Genomic DNA, 12,097 nt, shown 5'->3' on the forward strand with positions numbered 1-12,097 from the left:
CGCGCCCTGGCCAAGCTGGGCCCGCCGCGCGCCCCCTCCCCTCGCTTCCCCGCGCCTCGCCTCCTCCTCGCGTTCTTCTCGCCTCCTCTCCTCCGCCCGGATCGGCTCCCGCCCGCGCCCGGGCCGCGAATCCCAGCGCGGCCGGGACCCCTGTCTCGAGCGCTCTCGGCGGGGCCCGGCCCGGACCAGGTCCTGGTGGCCGACACCGCCCCTTCCCACGGGGCCCGGCGGGTTCCGGACCTTTCCGACTGTGGACTGAGCGGTGGGAGCAATCTCACCCCCGGCAGACCGTGAGACTGGGCTGAGCGGACCCTCGCGGCCGCTCCGGACACCCCCGGTGCTGGAGCGCGGACATCCTGGGTCCGTACTAAGCGCGTCCCGGGCTCCCAGCGGTGCCAGCTGACTCCGGCAGGGCCGGGCAGACCCCCGCGAAGCCCGCCGATCTGGACTGGACAGAGCGAACCCCTGACAGTGCCCAGCCTGGGGAATGCGGGGCGTGGGCTGAGGGGAGCCCGGCGCCCTCCGATCGCTCCGACTTTGGCTCACGCGCTGGGACTGGCCTGGTGTCGCCTCGGTCGCCCTGAGCCCGGGTCACCTGTGGCCTGGGAGATCCGAGGCCGCCGGACCCCCGCTCCTTCCCCACAAGCGGGGGTTGGGGGAGATATTTTCTGTCCCCCATCCTTGGAGCACGGAGGCCCCGCCCCCTCCCACCACCCTGATGTCTCCCGCGGCTCTAAGGACCTCCCTGAGGCCTGGGGCCGATGGGTCCAGAGAGAGAAGCCCACCCTAGGGAGCCTTGGGGGCCCCCCAACCTCGTCTTGGGGCTTGGCCCCCGACGCTGCTCGGATGGAAGGCCTGTGCCCCCACCCTCGGTGAGTCCGGGAGCGAGCGGTGAGCTGGGGTTCTGAGGGAAGGCGGGGCTGGGGAAGGGAGGGTCCGCTGGGAACGAGGGCACCCTCGGGCCAGTAGGAGGGAGGACAGAGGACTGAAGAGGCCCTTGGGTGAACCAGTGGGGTCAGGCAGTGCTGGGGGGGGAGGTGGTTTGAGGAGAACCAGGGAAGGGTGCCCCATGGCAGGCTGAGGACTTCTGCCTCTAAAGCAGGGACTCCCTGTTTTTCCTCTAAAGGAGGGGCTGTACTGTAGACCATCTGCCTCCATCACCCCTCCCCACGAAGAAAAATAAAATAAAATAAATCCCCAGTGAGGAAGGGTGCAGGCTGGGGAGAGGAGGGAGGCAGTGCATTGCCGGCTGGTGCTGCAGCCTGGGAGGGCTGACGCCAGGCTTGCTGTTTCTGCAGGGGGCTGCCCTCCTCCAGTTGAGCTCCTTTACCAGAGTTGCCCACATCTGGAACCCCCTCCACACCTGAAAGACCCTGGCCACCATTCTTCTGCAGGTGTCAGTTGCTTCCCCAGAGCTCTGCCTTTGCAACTGCCTAGGAGTTGTGAGGGGATTACTGCTGCCTTCCCCCCATCCCAAGGGCATCTCTTACCCTGAGTCCCTGCAGAGTCATCCCCCTGCCTCCGTGTCCAGGCTCAGCCAGAGATCAGCTCAGCATATCCACTGGGACTTCAAGTCCTGGAAGACGCTCCTGAGACCCAAGGCCCCTCCCCCTGTCCTCCTGTGTCCTCACCTTGACCCCCTCTGTCAAACTTTGTCTCCCTCTGGGTGTCCCATTCCCCACCCAGAGGCAGGGGAGGAGGGGTGGCAGGGGGCAGGGGCTGGGTGAGGGCCACCCAGGGCCAGGGTGAGTTGGGGGGCCGTTAAGATGTGGAGCTCTGCCTGGCCGAGGGGGGCTCCGTGGAGGCAGACGCAGTGTGTGCCCAGCTGGGGGGAGTATGGGCAGGCCTGCGGCCACCTGGTGAAGGATGAACATTCGGGGCACCCCGGACCTCGGGCAGCCCAGTGACGACCCCAGCAGCGGTGGCGAACGGGAGAGGATTCGACAGCGCATGAAGATGGTCATCGGACAGCTTGAGGGCATACTGCGGGAGCTCAAGGAGGTGGCCAAGGAGCTCCGGGAGGTGAGTAAGGGACCAGGCAGACCCTAGACCCATTTTTCTGTGCCTGGCACAAAAAGTGTTCATATATCCGTGTTTGTATGTGCAGAAAGCTGCGTGCGTGTGCTGGGTGCCTCCTTCCCCTTGATCTCCTATCCCCAGATCTGCTTTGCTAGAAATCTCACCAAACCCCGGGGCTGGAGAGGGTTTGGTGGTGCGGACACTCTGGGGCAGCATGTTGTAGAACCATTGCTGTGTGGTTAGCACTCAGGGCTGCCAGGTGGCCAGTGAAGACCAAATCCCAGCTCAGCCTCAGTGGAAAACACTCTTCTCAGGCCCAATCTAACCTTTCACCGCAGAATCTGACCTGATCACAAGGGGCCTCAGGAGACTGTGGATGGCCCTACACAGGCAGTGCCCAGTGCTCAAAGTCTAGCTCAGGGCACCATCTCTCCAACCTGCCCCCACCCACCAGAGATAAGACATATACTCAGAACCTTGATCCTAGGAAAATTAAAGCCAGCTATACTCTCCATGTCCATGGATGGGATGGGATGGGGTCTTGAGGACCGCTGGTGGCTATCAGGCTTGTGCGTTGGCAGGAGCAGGAATCTCCTCCAAGGAGATGATACATCCCCATCCCACCATTCTGATTTTTTTGTTGTTGTTGTTTTGTTTTGCCAAGGCTGAAAAGTCACAGAGAGATCCTAGGATGTGTGTCCCTCTCTGTCTCTGTAAGTGGAGCCAGTTTAATTACTGCTTCCCACATTGCTGGAGTAATGAGGTACACATGTCCTCGGTCCTGCTCCCTGGGCTGTGTTCGAGCCCAAAATGCATGACCAGCGTTCTGAGCTGCTGGCCTGAATTTGCCCGCTGGGTGCCATTATACCAGCCAGGTGGGCTTTAGGCAAATTTCAGCTCCTTGTAACCAGGGCCCCTGCAGAGAAGGCAGAAAGTGTGATTGAACTGGAGTTATGGGCTCAGAATTCTCCCCAGGCAGCAGTGGGGGGAGGTTGAAGAGGGGCGGGTTCAAGCAGGGTTAAGAAGAAGGACTGTCAGTGATGATAGCCCAGCATGGCCTGAAAGCCAAGGAGCAGAACAGATTTGAAGGGGGCTATGTTTGTCGTGGAGGGGAGTGTGAAGGTGCTGAGCAGGAACAGAGGTTGAGCAGGGCAGCCCCTCAGCCAAAGGTCCACTCCTAGAGCCAGCCAGGCTGTGCCTTCTCAGAAGATGGAAATGGCTTTTTCTTCAAGTAAAGAGAGATGATGGTGCTTTTATTGAGGGACTGGGATGAATATCTTTGGAGACTATAATGTGGAGATCAAAAGCGAAATGCCCCTGAGCATTCCCTCCTCCCCCAACCTCACAGGGCGGAGGGAGCAAATTATAATCCCCGCCTCATCCCTCAGCAGCCCCTATCTCATGTCAGATGTTCTGTGACACTGCCTCAGGCTTCAGGAGGGCCAGGGGGCCTATGACCCAGCAGGCCCACCCAGAAATTGCCAAACATGGCTCTAAGCTGTCTGTGACACAGCAGCGTCTACCCCCAACCCAGCATCTTTCAGGCATCTGCCTTCCCCTCCAGCAGAGCCATCCAGTGCTTCCAGGTACCTCACACTCATTCAGACTAGCCCTGTCTGTGTGCTGTTAAAGAAATTAAAGTCCAGAGAGGAATAGGGGCTTGTCCAAGGTCACACAGCCTACCAGTGGCAGACTAAGCCTAGAACCCAGGTTCCTGGTGTCTGTTCTGAGGCTTGAGAAGATGGGTTGATGAGTGACCTGTCTGCATTTGGACAGAGTAAACATGATACCTTATGTTCTTGAGGGGGCCTACTGGGGGATAAGATCAGAAGCACTAGGATATTATTTGCACTTCATTTCAGTGCCCACTCCCTCCCTTTTCAGCACATATACTCACTCCCAGAGCTTCAAGCTATACAGCCCAGAGGCCTTAGGCAGGACAAAAAGAGATGATTCCCCTCCTCCCACACACCCTGTAGACCATGTGCCTCCACCCAAGACTTTGGCAGGTTGCTACGGCAACCAGAGCCTACCCCGTATGCCACCGCCTGCCCGCTGCCAATGGCACCCAGCTGGGAGGGGGGCAGACCTCAGAGCTCCCCCAACCCCCAGCCAGGATCTGGACATGGGATGAGGAACAGAGAAGAGGAAGGTGAAGCTCCGGAGGTCCAGGCAGAAAAGAAGATGCACAAAGTAAGGAATTTGTCAGGAATAGAGTGTCCAACTGAGGGTGCCAGGTCCTGGTTTGGGGTAGAGGGTTGCAACCCCCCTGGAATCTGTGGTCCTCCAAGGGAAGTAGAAAGCTGGATCTGCCAGACTCCCTTCAGTCACTCCGTAGGGCATTGTTCATCAGGGCATGGGTAGGCCCCTGGTCCAGAGAGGAGCAGAGAATTATTCCCTCATCGTACCCCACTCCCCAAGCAGCTCCAGCTCAAGGCTCACCTGCTGGGTTCTCGTTAAGAGGCCAGAGCACTTAGATGTGAAGTCAGGTTTCATTTGTAAGATGCTGGGGGGCTACTGAGGATGCTTGATGAAGAGCAAGGACAGCTGAGAGGAGGGTCTTGTCCCTCTCTGCCATCCTTATCCATCTGCTGCACCCCTTTCCCTGCCTGCAGAGACCAGGGGTCACTGCAGACCCTCCTCACCCTCTGGAGCATAGAGCCGAAATTCACAGAAAGAGACATGCTGCTGATGCCCTTCCTCCCGACCCTGAGCCTTAGTCTGCTCACCTCTGGAATGGAGATGATGAGAATTCACACCTTGAGTGAACTGACAAGAATTTGTCAGGGGCTTGACATGTGGTAGAGGGTCAGTAGCTACTCACCCTTCTAAGGAGTTGGAGTACCCTCTCCCATGCCTTCCTATAATAAGCAGCTGCCTGGCCACCGCTGCCTCCCTAGGCGATGGAAGCAAGTTCCATCCTGTAGGGGAAGAAAGTGGTTTCAAGACTGGGGGAACTAAGGATTCGAAGTGTTTTGAGAGCAGAAAATCGCGCTGCGGAGGGATAATATGGCCATTAGCCCTCATCTCTCCCATGCTCCCTAAAACTCCAGGATGCCAGGCCAATCCCAGCAGACTCTGTAAGTTGCCCAGGCTTTGGGGCTCTTCATTTAGACAGGCAGCACCTCCTGGAGCTGAGAGCATTAGCTCTGCAGCTAGCCCTCTCTGGTTCACATTCCAGCCCTACCCGCACCTAGCTGGGTCAAGTTGGAGAACTTACTTTATCACCTGTGCTTCTGTTTTCTGATCTGCAAATGAAGAGACTGAGCTCTACACATTCCCCCGAGCCCAGGGTGTGAGAATTAAATGTATTGAGTATTGAGCACAGTGATGGACACAAAACTAGCTCTCTGTTAGATATTATTAATGACTATTTTGTGTATGGCCCTGTTTCGTTGGTGTGACACCAGCTTCCTAGCTGTGATCAGGGAGGTCAGAGCCAGGACTCAGACATCTTCGCTGGCAGCCTTCCATTTCTCCAGTAGTGGGGAACCCTCATCCTTTCCAGGGGAAGTGACTGGAGAGTGACAATCATGAAGGTGAGAAGGGGGTTCCCCAACAAGATAGGTTGTGAACAGAAACCTAAGGAAGTGAGAATACAAGTCAAATGGAGAAGAGAGTCTTCCAGCAGCCAGAGGAGTCGGTGCACAGGTCCTGAGGAACAAGAGTGCTTGGCATGCCAAGTGATCAGGAGACTCCAAAGGCAGGAGTAGCTCGCCCTGGCCCTCCAGTGTGAGCTTGCCTTGAGCAGTGTTTGACTCTCCTCCTCCTTGCTTTCCTTCTCCCCAGCTGTTGTTCAGCGTGGGGGATCAAAGGTGACTCAGGCCTGACCACTGATACCCCCTATGGTCAGTGACTCTTGGGTAGAATGTCACTTATAGGCACAACTGCCTCCTTGGCCAAACACCTCAAGGGATAATGGCAGGACACAACCTTCTGCAGCTGGAATGTCCAGGGCTATTCACACCCTCCCCACCTCCCCCTAATTTCCATAGGGAGCAGTCCTTTAGCACCCTCTTCTCTGTCTGCCCAATTGTGCAGCCCCATCAGCAAGGTAGGCAGGGCAAGCCAAGAGCCACGCGGGCATGGGATGAATGTGACCCAGCCAGGGAGCAGCTGGAGCGGGAGAGGCTGGGGACCACGGAGCTGTGCCAAAGTGGGTCAGCGCTATCACCCGCAGCTCAGCAAGATTGTGCGGATTTTTTTCTTCTCATTGTGGGTTTTTTTTTCTTTCCCTGCCTCCTTTTCCTCCTTTCCCCTTTGCATTCTCCTCCTCTGGACAGATCCAAGCTCCCAGGCCAATTAGGCCAAATTGCAGGATGAGAGTCATGAATCACAGTCACCTCATTCCCCACGCTCTTCAACTCCACAGCACACACACCCCCTCCCCCGGAAGACAATAAATAACGTAATCACAGAATTAAAAAATAATCACTGGTCATAAATAATGCAGAATCCCCAGTTATGTAAGCAGCTGCCCAGGGAACTGGGAGGGAGGGAATGAGGTGGCAGCTTGTCAAGTGAGGTGAAGGGACCAGAGACTGGGGAGGACAGGAGATATAGGTTCTAGGACTCTGGTCGTCTGTCCTGGCCCAGGAGCCTTAGGGAACACTCTCCTTGGAGAGGGGAGCACGCAGGGCTGGAGGGAAGACTGGGTAACCAATACAGGGGTGACGAGGATTGTGGAACTCTTGGAAAAGAAACCTTGAGCAAGTATTTATTACACCCTCCAACTGAACATATCGCCCATTCGATGGTTCTCTTTATAGAGTATACCAATCCCTGTGCCAAGCTAAGAAGACATGGTGGGCAAGACTGACCCAGTCCCCTCATGGGGCTCACTGTCCAGTGGAGAGACAGACATCAATTACACTATAATATATAACATATAAAACTGGCCATGATAAATAGTAGAAAGGATTTTTTTTTTAAAGATTTATTTATTTGTACATACAGAACCGGGGTACAGGCTACAGGCTCAGGGGCGGTGAGAGGCTGCACCAGAGACAGAGAGGGGAGCAGAACAGGCAGATCGACGAAGCACACTGCTGAGGGGAGCAGCGGGTGGATCAGGAGAGGTCTGCCACGCCATGTGGTCACCTCCGGGGCAGGCGGGAATCGAACTCATGCGGAAGTGGCTTTAGATTCTCAGTGCAGTGCTTTAACCCGCTGCGCCACCAGGGAGGGCCCAGTAGAAAGGACCCCATTCCCAACTAGACATCAGAGAATACCTCCCTGTGGAACTGCCACAGACCCTGGAAATCTCCACATCAGACTGTTTAGTCCCTTGGTGAAGAACTGACTCCCACCAGCTTTCAAGCCTGATGCCAGGGCCCAGTCGGTTACATACTAGTGCCCAGTGGTGGATAGCATTGTCTGTATTGTTCTACATGCTTTCCATGCAGAAAGTCATTAAACTTTCACAATAGCCATGCCATGTTGGTATTGCTAGGATTCTCCTTTAATGAAGAAACTTAGGCAGAGAAGTCAAGTAACTTGACCAAGGCCACATAGCAGCCCAGGATTGGACACCTCTTTGGTGCCAGAGCCCAAGTTCCTCTGTACTTGGTTGTCCTGACTCTGGAGTTTAAAGCACCTTTATTTCTTACATCCCTGTCTCCTGCTTGAGAAGAGACTAAGACGTAGGGGAAACTGTCTGCCTCTCGTCCCTTAGCCACGACACGGCAGACTTCGACTTGAACCCAGGATGCAACCAGAAGTCTGTAGAGAAGAGGAAGGTCCAGCTGTACAGGCCTCCTGGACAGGTGGCCAACAAGGGTTTCCTGGGTGGGGAGCATGCCCAGGCCTGAAGGCTGTGCACTGTGGCTCTTCCTAGCGGGACATTCAGAGTCCGGCTCCTGGACCTGGCTTGGCCTTAGCTGAATCATTTAATTCAGATTCCTGCCCCTGTGCTCCCACCCACAGGCAGCAGCAGATGCTTAGCAGATGCTCAGGGAGTCTAATTTGAGGGTGTGGCTTTCCTGGATACTGCAGACCCTCTCCTGAGGCTGCCAATGCCCTGAAGTAAATCCATAGCACCCAGGGCCAGTAGTTCTCAGACCACATCCTGGACCAACAGCAGCAGCAGAGGACCTGGGAGCATATTGGAAATGCATCTTCTGGACCCCCCCACCTAGGGGCCTACAGAGTCAGACCTGGAGGATGGGTGGATACACACTTGAGTTTGCTAGCCTGTGCTCTTGGCCAGGGCCCTGCTAGTCCTTAGGTGGAGCTTTAGTTGAGCCAGGGCTTCTAGAGAAGCTCTGGGGAGCTTCTCCAAGGTGGGTGGGTCATTTTGGGACAGGGGTGACCAGATTTGAGGGCGAGACCAAGTCCCCATGACCTGCCCGGAAACCACAGTGGCTCCACACAGCTTTGCCTACATACTGCAGTAGGCTTCAGAGACTAGGCATCTCGGCTCCCCAGTGCCTGACCAGTGGCTCATCATCTATGATCTCAGGAGAGTTTCTATGCACAGGTGGAAAGCATAACACATATGCTCAAAGAGGGAGATGATGCCACTTTTTTTTCTTCAGTGCCCCCATGGGTCCCTTGCTGTGCTCTTCCTGTGGTTCCTCATGAGGGAGGCAGGGCTGAGATTGTCATGGTCACTTAGTGGCAAATGAAGTTGATGTCCAGGGAGGTTGTGTGACTTGTCTGAAGTAACACAGGGTAATATCTAAACCGAGTCTGGAATCCAGGTCTCTTGTCTCCCCCAGTTCTTCTACAAGCCTCAGCCAAGTGGTCCTGCCATGCCTGGGACCCATGGGGAGTGGACATCCCTAGGCATGACACCCACACACAACTTCTCAAGTCACTCAAAGTCCTAGAATCTCAGAGCTGGAAGGAACCTTGGGGAAAAACTAGTTCACCCAACTCCTTATTTACAGACTGAAAAACAGATCTGGAGAGGCAAGTATCTGACCAGGGCACCCACATCTAACTCCTTGATTCTGGACCAAGTAGGCTTCGCCCTGACCCCACCTCCTCCTGACTCATCATTTCCACCCTTGGTTTCCTCTTGCACTTTGGGGCACCTCCCACCTCCAGTCCTTGAAAACACCCAGCACATCCCTGGACAGCACTAGTCCTTAGTAAAGGCTTGTTGATTGTGGGACTTCATGTGTTCATTCAATGACTGGCTGCTCTGACCAGGAGAGGGGTGCCAGAGAGGCACCAGGAGAACATTCTGGGCTTGGTGACTCTGTGTCTTTCGTTTCTGGTTGCCAGTCCCTCCGCTTTGCTGCTCTTGTGCTGGTTTTGCTTTTGATCTGCATTATTTCTCTTCCTTCTCTGTCTTCTCCTGTGTCTCTGAGTTTCCCTATTCCCCTGTCTTTGTCCCTGATTTATGCACTGACGGTGGTCCAGGTAAAGTGAGGGGCTGCCCTGAGGCAGGGGATGATGAGCTGAGCTTTCCCCTGAGTCCATTTAACAGGGACCTCTGGGTCCAGGGCAGATGGTAGCTCATTGCTTACCATATAACACTTGCTTTATTCCTTCCCCAGCATGCCAGGGTTGATCACCACTTATCAAAGGAAGGGAGAGGTGGGAAGAGGCTCTGGGCACATAGGTTGGCATGGTGGAAGGGAGAGGAGCCTGTTGTTCCTAAAGGGCAGGTGGATACTGACAGGGGCCCATTGCTGACCCTTATAGGGACTGGCCCAAGGTGTTTTAGAAAGCCTGGAAAAATCATCCTCATGAACCTGTCCCCGCTGGCCCAGTCATTTCCTCTTTCTCTATACTGAGTGGATTTGCTGGACTCTCTCAGCAGTTTTTAAATGTCCCCCTCCACCAAAAGAGGAGCAAGCACTGAGCACCAGAGTAACCCCAGAATAGTGACTGGCTTTGGGGGAGAGAGGGTCTAAGTGACAAGGGTGAATGGCTGGAAGGCCATACACTTGTGTCCCCGCACCAGGGACTGTGCATAGGGAGTGGCAGGAATGAGCTGTCCATTGTGGTCCAATCTGGGTCGGCAGCAGGTACATAGATGTGTGACTCAAGTCCTGAGACCATCCTATGATGTCATCAACTAGAAGGGTGGGTGAGACACACTCACACCTATGTGGTGCCAGGCCCCCGCGTGCCCTCTCTCACTCCTCTCTCCTTCCCTGGCCAGGTGGTGAGCCAGATCGATAAACTAACCTCGGACTTCGACTTTGAACTGGAGCCAGATGACTGGACCACGGCCACTGTGAGCAGCACCTCCAGCAGTGACAAGGCAGGTGTGGGCGGCCCCTTTGACCTGGGCCACTTGGACTTCATGACAGCTGACATCCTCTCGGACAGCTGGGAGTTCTGCTCCTTCTTGGACGTCTCCACCCCCTCGGACTCCGTGGATTGCCCCGAGTCCACCCGGCCAGGCGCCGGCCCTGACTACCGGCTCATGAACGGCGGCATGCCCATTCCCAATGGGCCCCGGGTGGAGACCCCGGACTCTTCCAGTGAGGAGGCCTTCAGCACTGGTCCTGCCAAGGGTCAGCTGCCCCAGCGGACCCCGGGCACACGGGAGAGGGTGCGGTTCAGTGACAAAGTGCTCTACCATGCCCTGTGCTGTGACGATGAGGAGGGGGAGGAAGAGGGAGAAGTGGAGGAGGAAGAGGTGGGTCTGCCCCCGGAGCCTCCCCGCTCAGAGGCCCACGCAGGTCCCCTAAAGGCCTCTCCAGCACCCTTCAAGTCAAGGCGCTCTCCACTGACTGGCCGCCACTCGGGCCCCACCTTGGCCCACGAGCAGACCCGAAGGGTCACAAGGAACAGCAGCACCCAAACGGTGTCAGACAAGAGCACGCAGACAGTGCTGCCCTACACATCTACCAGACAGAAAGCGAAGGGCAAAAACTAGGGGCTGGGGAGGGGCTGGGGGATGTGGGTAAATAGACCTATAAATATATATATACATATATATATATTTAAACAAACGCAGTCATAATAAAATGTAAAAATGCTAAGGATCCGGCCCAGAGGGCCCGGAAGCTGTCACGAGCTCATCTTAGACACAGAGACGCCTACTCACCACTTTGGGTCCCAGGAGGTGTAGCCACAGCCTCCCTTCCTTCCTGCCTACCACAGGGCCCCTGAAGGTGGTGTCCAAAAGTATGTAAGTAGGGTGGGAGAGGTCTTCTGCTGGTCCCTGGGCACAGTGGTGGAATCTGACTGCAGGCCTGGGCCATGAGGAAGGGGAGTCTTCGCCAGGAGGCAGGCCTCAAGGGCAGCAGCGTCAAGGCCAAGGGTAACAGTCGGTGTATTTTCAGGAGGCTGCAGGACTGAAGGCCTGGGGTGGCACACTGGGCTGGGCCCAGGGTTCCCTACACTCCCACGCCCTCTACTTCAAAATGGACTACCCCTTCTTCCCAAAGGCAAATCTATGTAGCAGTAGACACCCAAAGCTCCCTTCCATCTCAGCATTGCCAGGGACACATGAAGGTGCAAGCTGCTCCCAGGGGGCAGGTCTCTGTACAGGAAAGCTGGGTACGCTGAAGACCCTACGCACCTGGCTGGGCTGGGCAGGGGTACATTTGGAGAACCTGGACTGTTCTCAATTCTTTAGGCTCCCATGCTCAGCCTTGTCCTCCGCCTTTGATCCCCTCTAGGATCAAAGATTTGGACAGCACCCCTGACTCAGCCCGAGCAGACCTGAGGCCCAATGAGAAAGCTGGCAACTGCCACCATGGGGCTCTGAACCAGGGCCATGGACAGACTCCTGACCACCTTCACCAGGCAGGCACCCCAGAGAGAAGTCTGCTTCTTCACACCAGGAACCTGAGCCTACCTTAGCCAGTCTTGGATGATACCAACAGAGACAAGGTGGGAGCTGGGGTCCCCAGAACTTCATCTGGGGTGTGGCAGACACAGGGCCATACCTAAATATCCTTGTGATAATAATCACAATCATTGCTCATATTCATTGAACAGAGCTCAATGCCCCTACTAAGCCGGGTACATTTTATAGCATTATTTCATTTAAGCTTCACAGTAACCTGGTAAGATAAGAACTATTACTAGCCCCATTTTTCATATGACAAGACTGAGGCTTATAGAGGTCAAGTAGCTGCCCCAAGGTCACACTACCTGAGCTACATTG

At 55.5% G+C, this 12,097-nt stretch overlaps 1 protein-coding gene across 2 annotated transcripts; it reads left to right on the forward strand.

The window, feature by feature from the left end:
• The first annotated feature begins 13 nt into the window (after positions 1–13).
• LOC101621511 (chromosome unknown open reading frame, human C15orf59) lies at positions 14–10,964 on the forward strand. Of its 2 annotated transcripts, none has more exons than XM_012728785.1 (3): positions 14–872; positions 1,900–2,022; positions 10,136–10,908. In XM_012728785.1, the coding sequence occupies exons 1-3, from the start codon at positions 762–764 to the stop codon at positions 10,856–10,858; spliced, it is 957 nt and encodes a 318-aa protein (XP_012584239.1). In that variant the 5' UTR covers positions 14–761; the 3' UTR covers positions 10,859–10,908. The 2 variants fall into 2 exon arrangements, with proteins under 2 accessions (XP_012584239.1, XP_004687658.1); XM_004687601.2 differs by having other exon boundaries at positions 785–872; positions 1,299–2,022; positions 10,136–10,964.
• The last annotated feature ends 1,133 nt before the right edge of the window (positions 10,965–12,097 follow it).

This window comes from Condylura cristata, unplaced genomic scaffold (assembly GCF_000260355.1).
Source record: "Condylura cristata isolate star-nosed mole 26May11 unplaced genomic scaffold, ConCri1.0 scaffold00023, whole genome shotgun sequence".
Classification (NCBI taxonomy): Eukaryota; Metazoa; Chordata; class Mammalia; order Eulipotyphla; family Talpidae; genus Condylura; species Condylura cristata.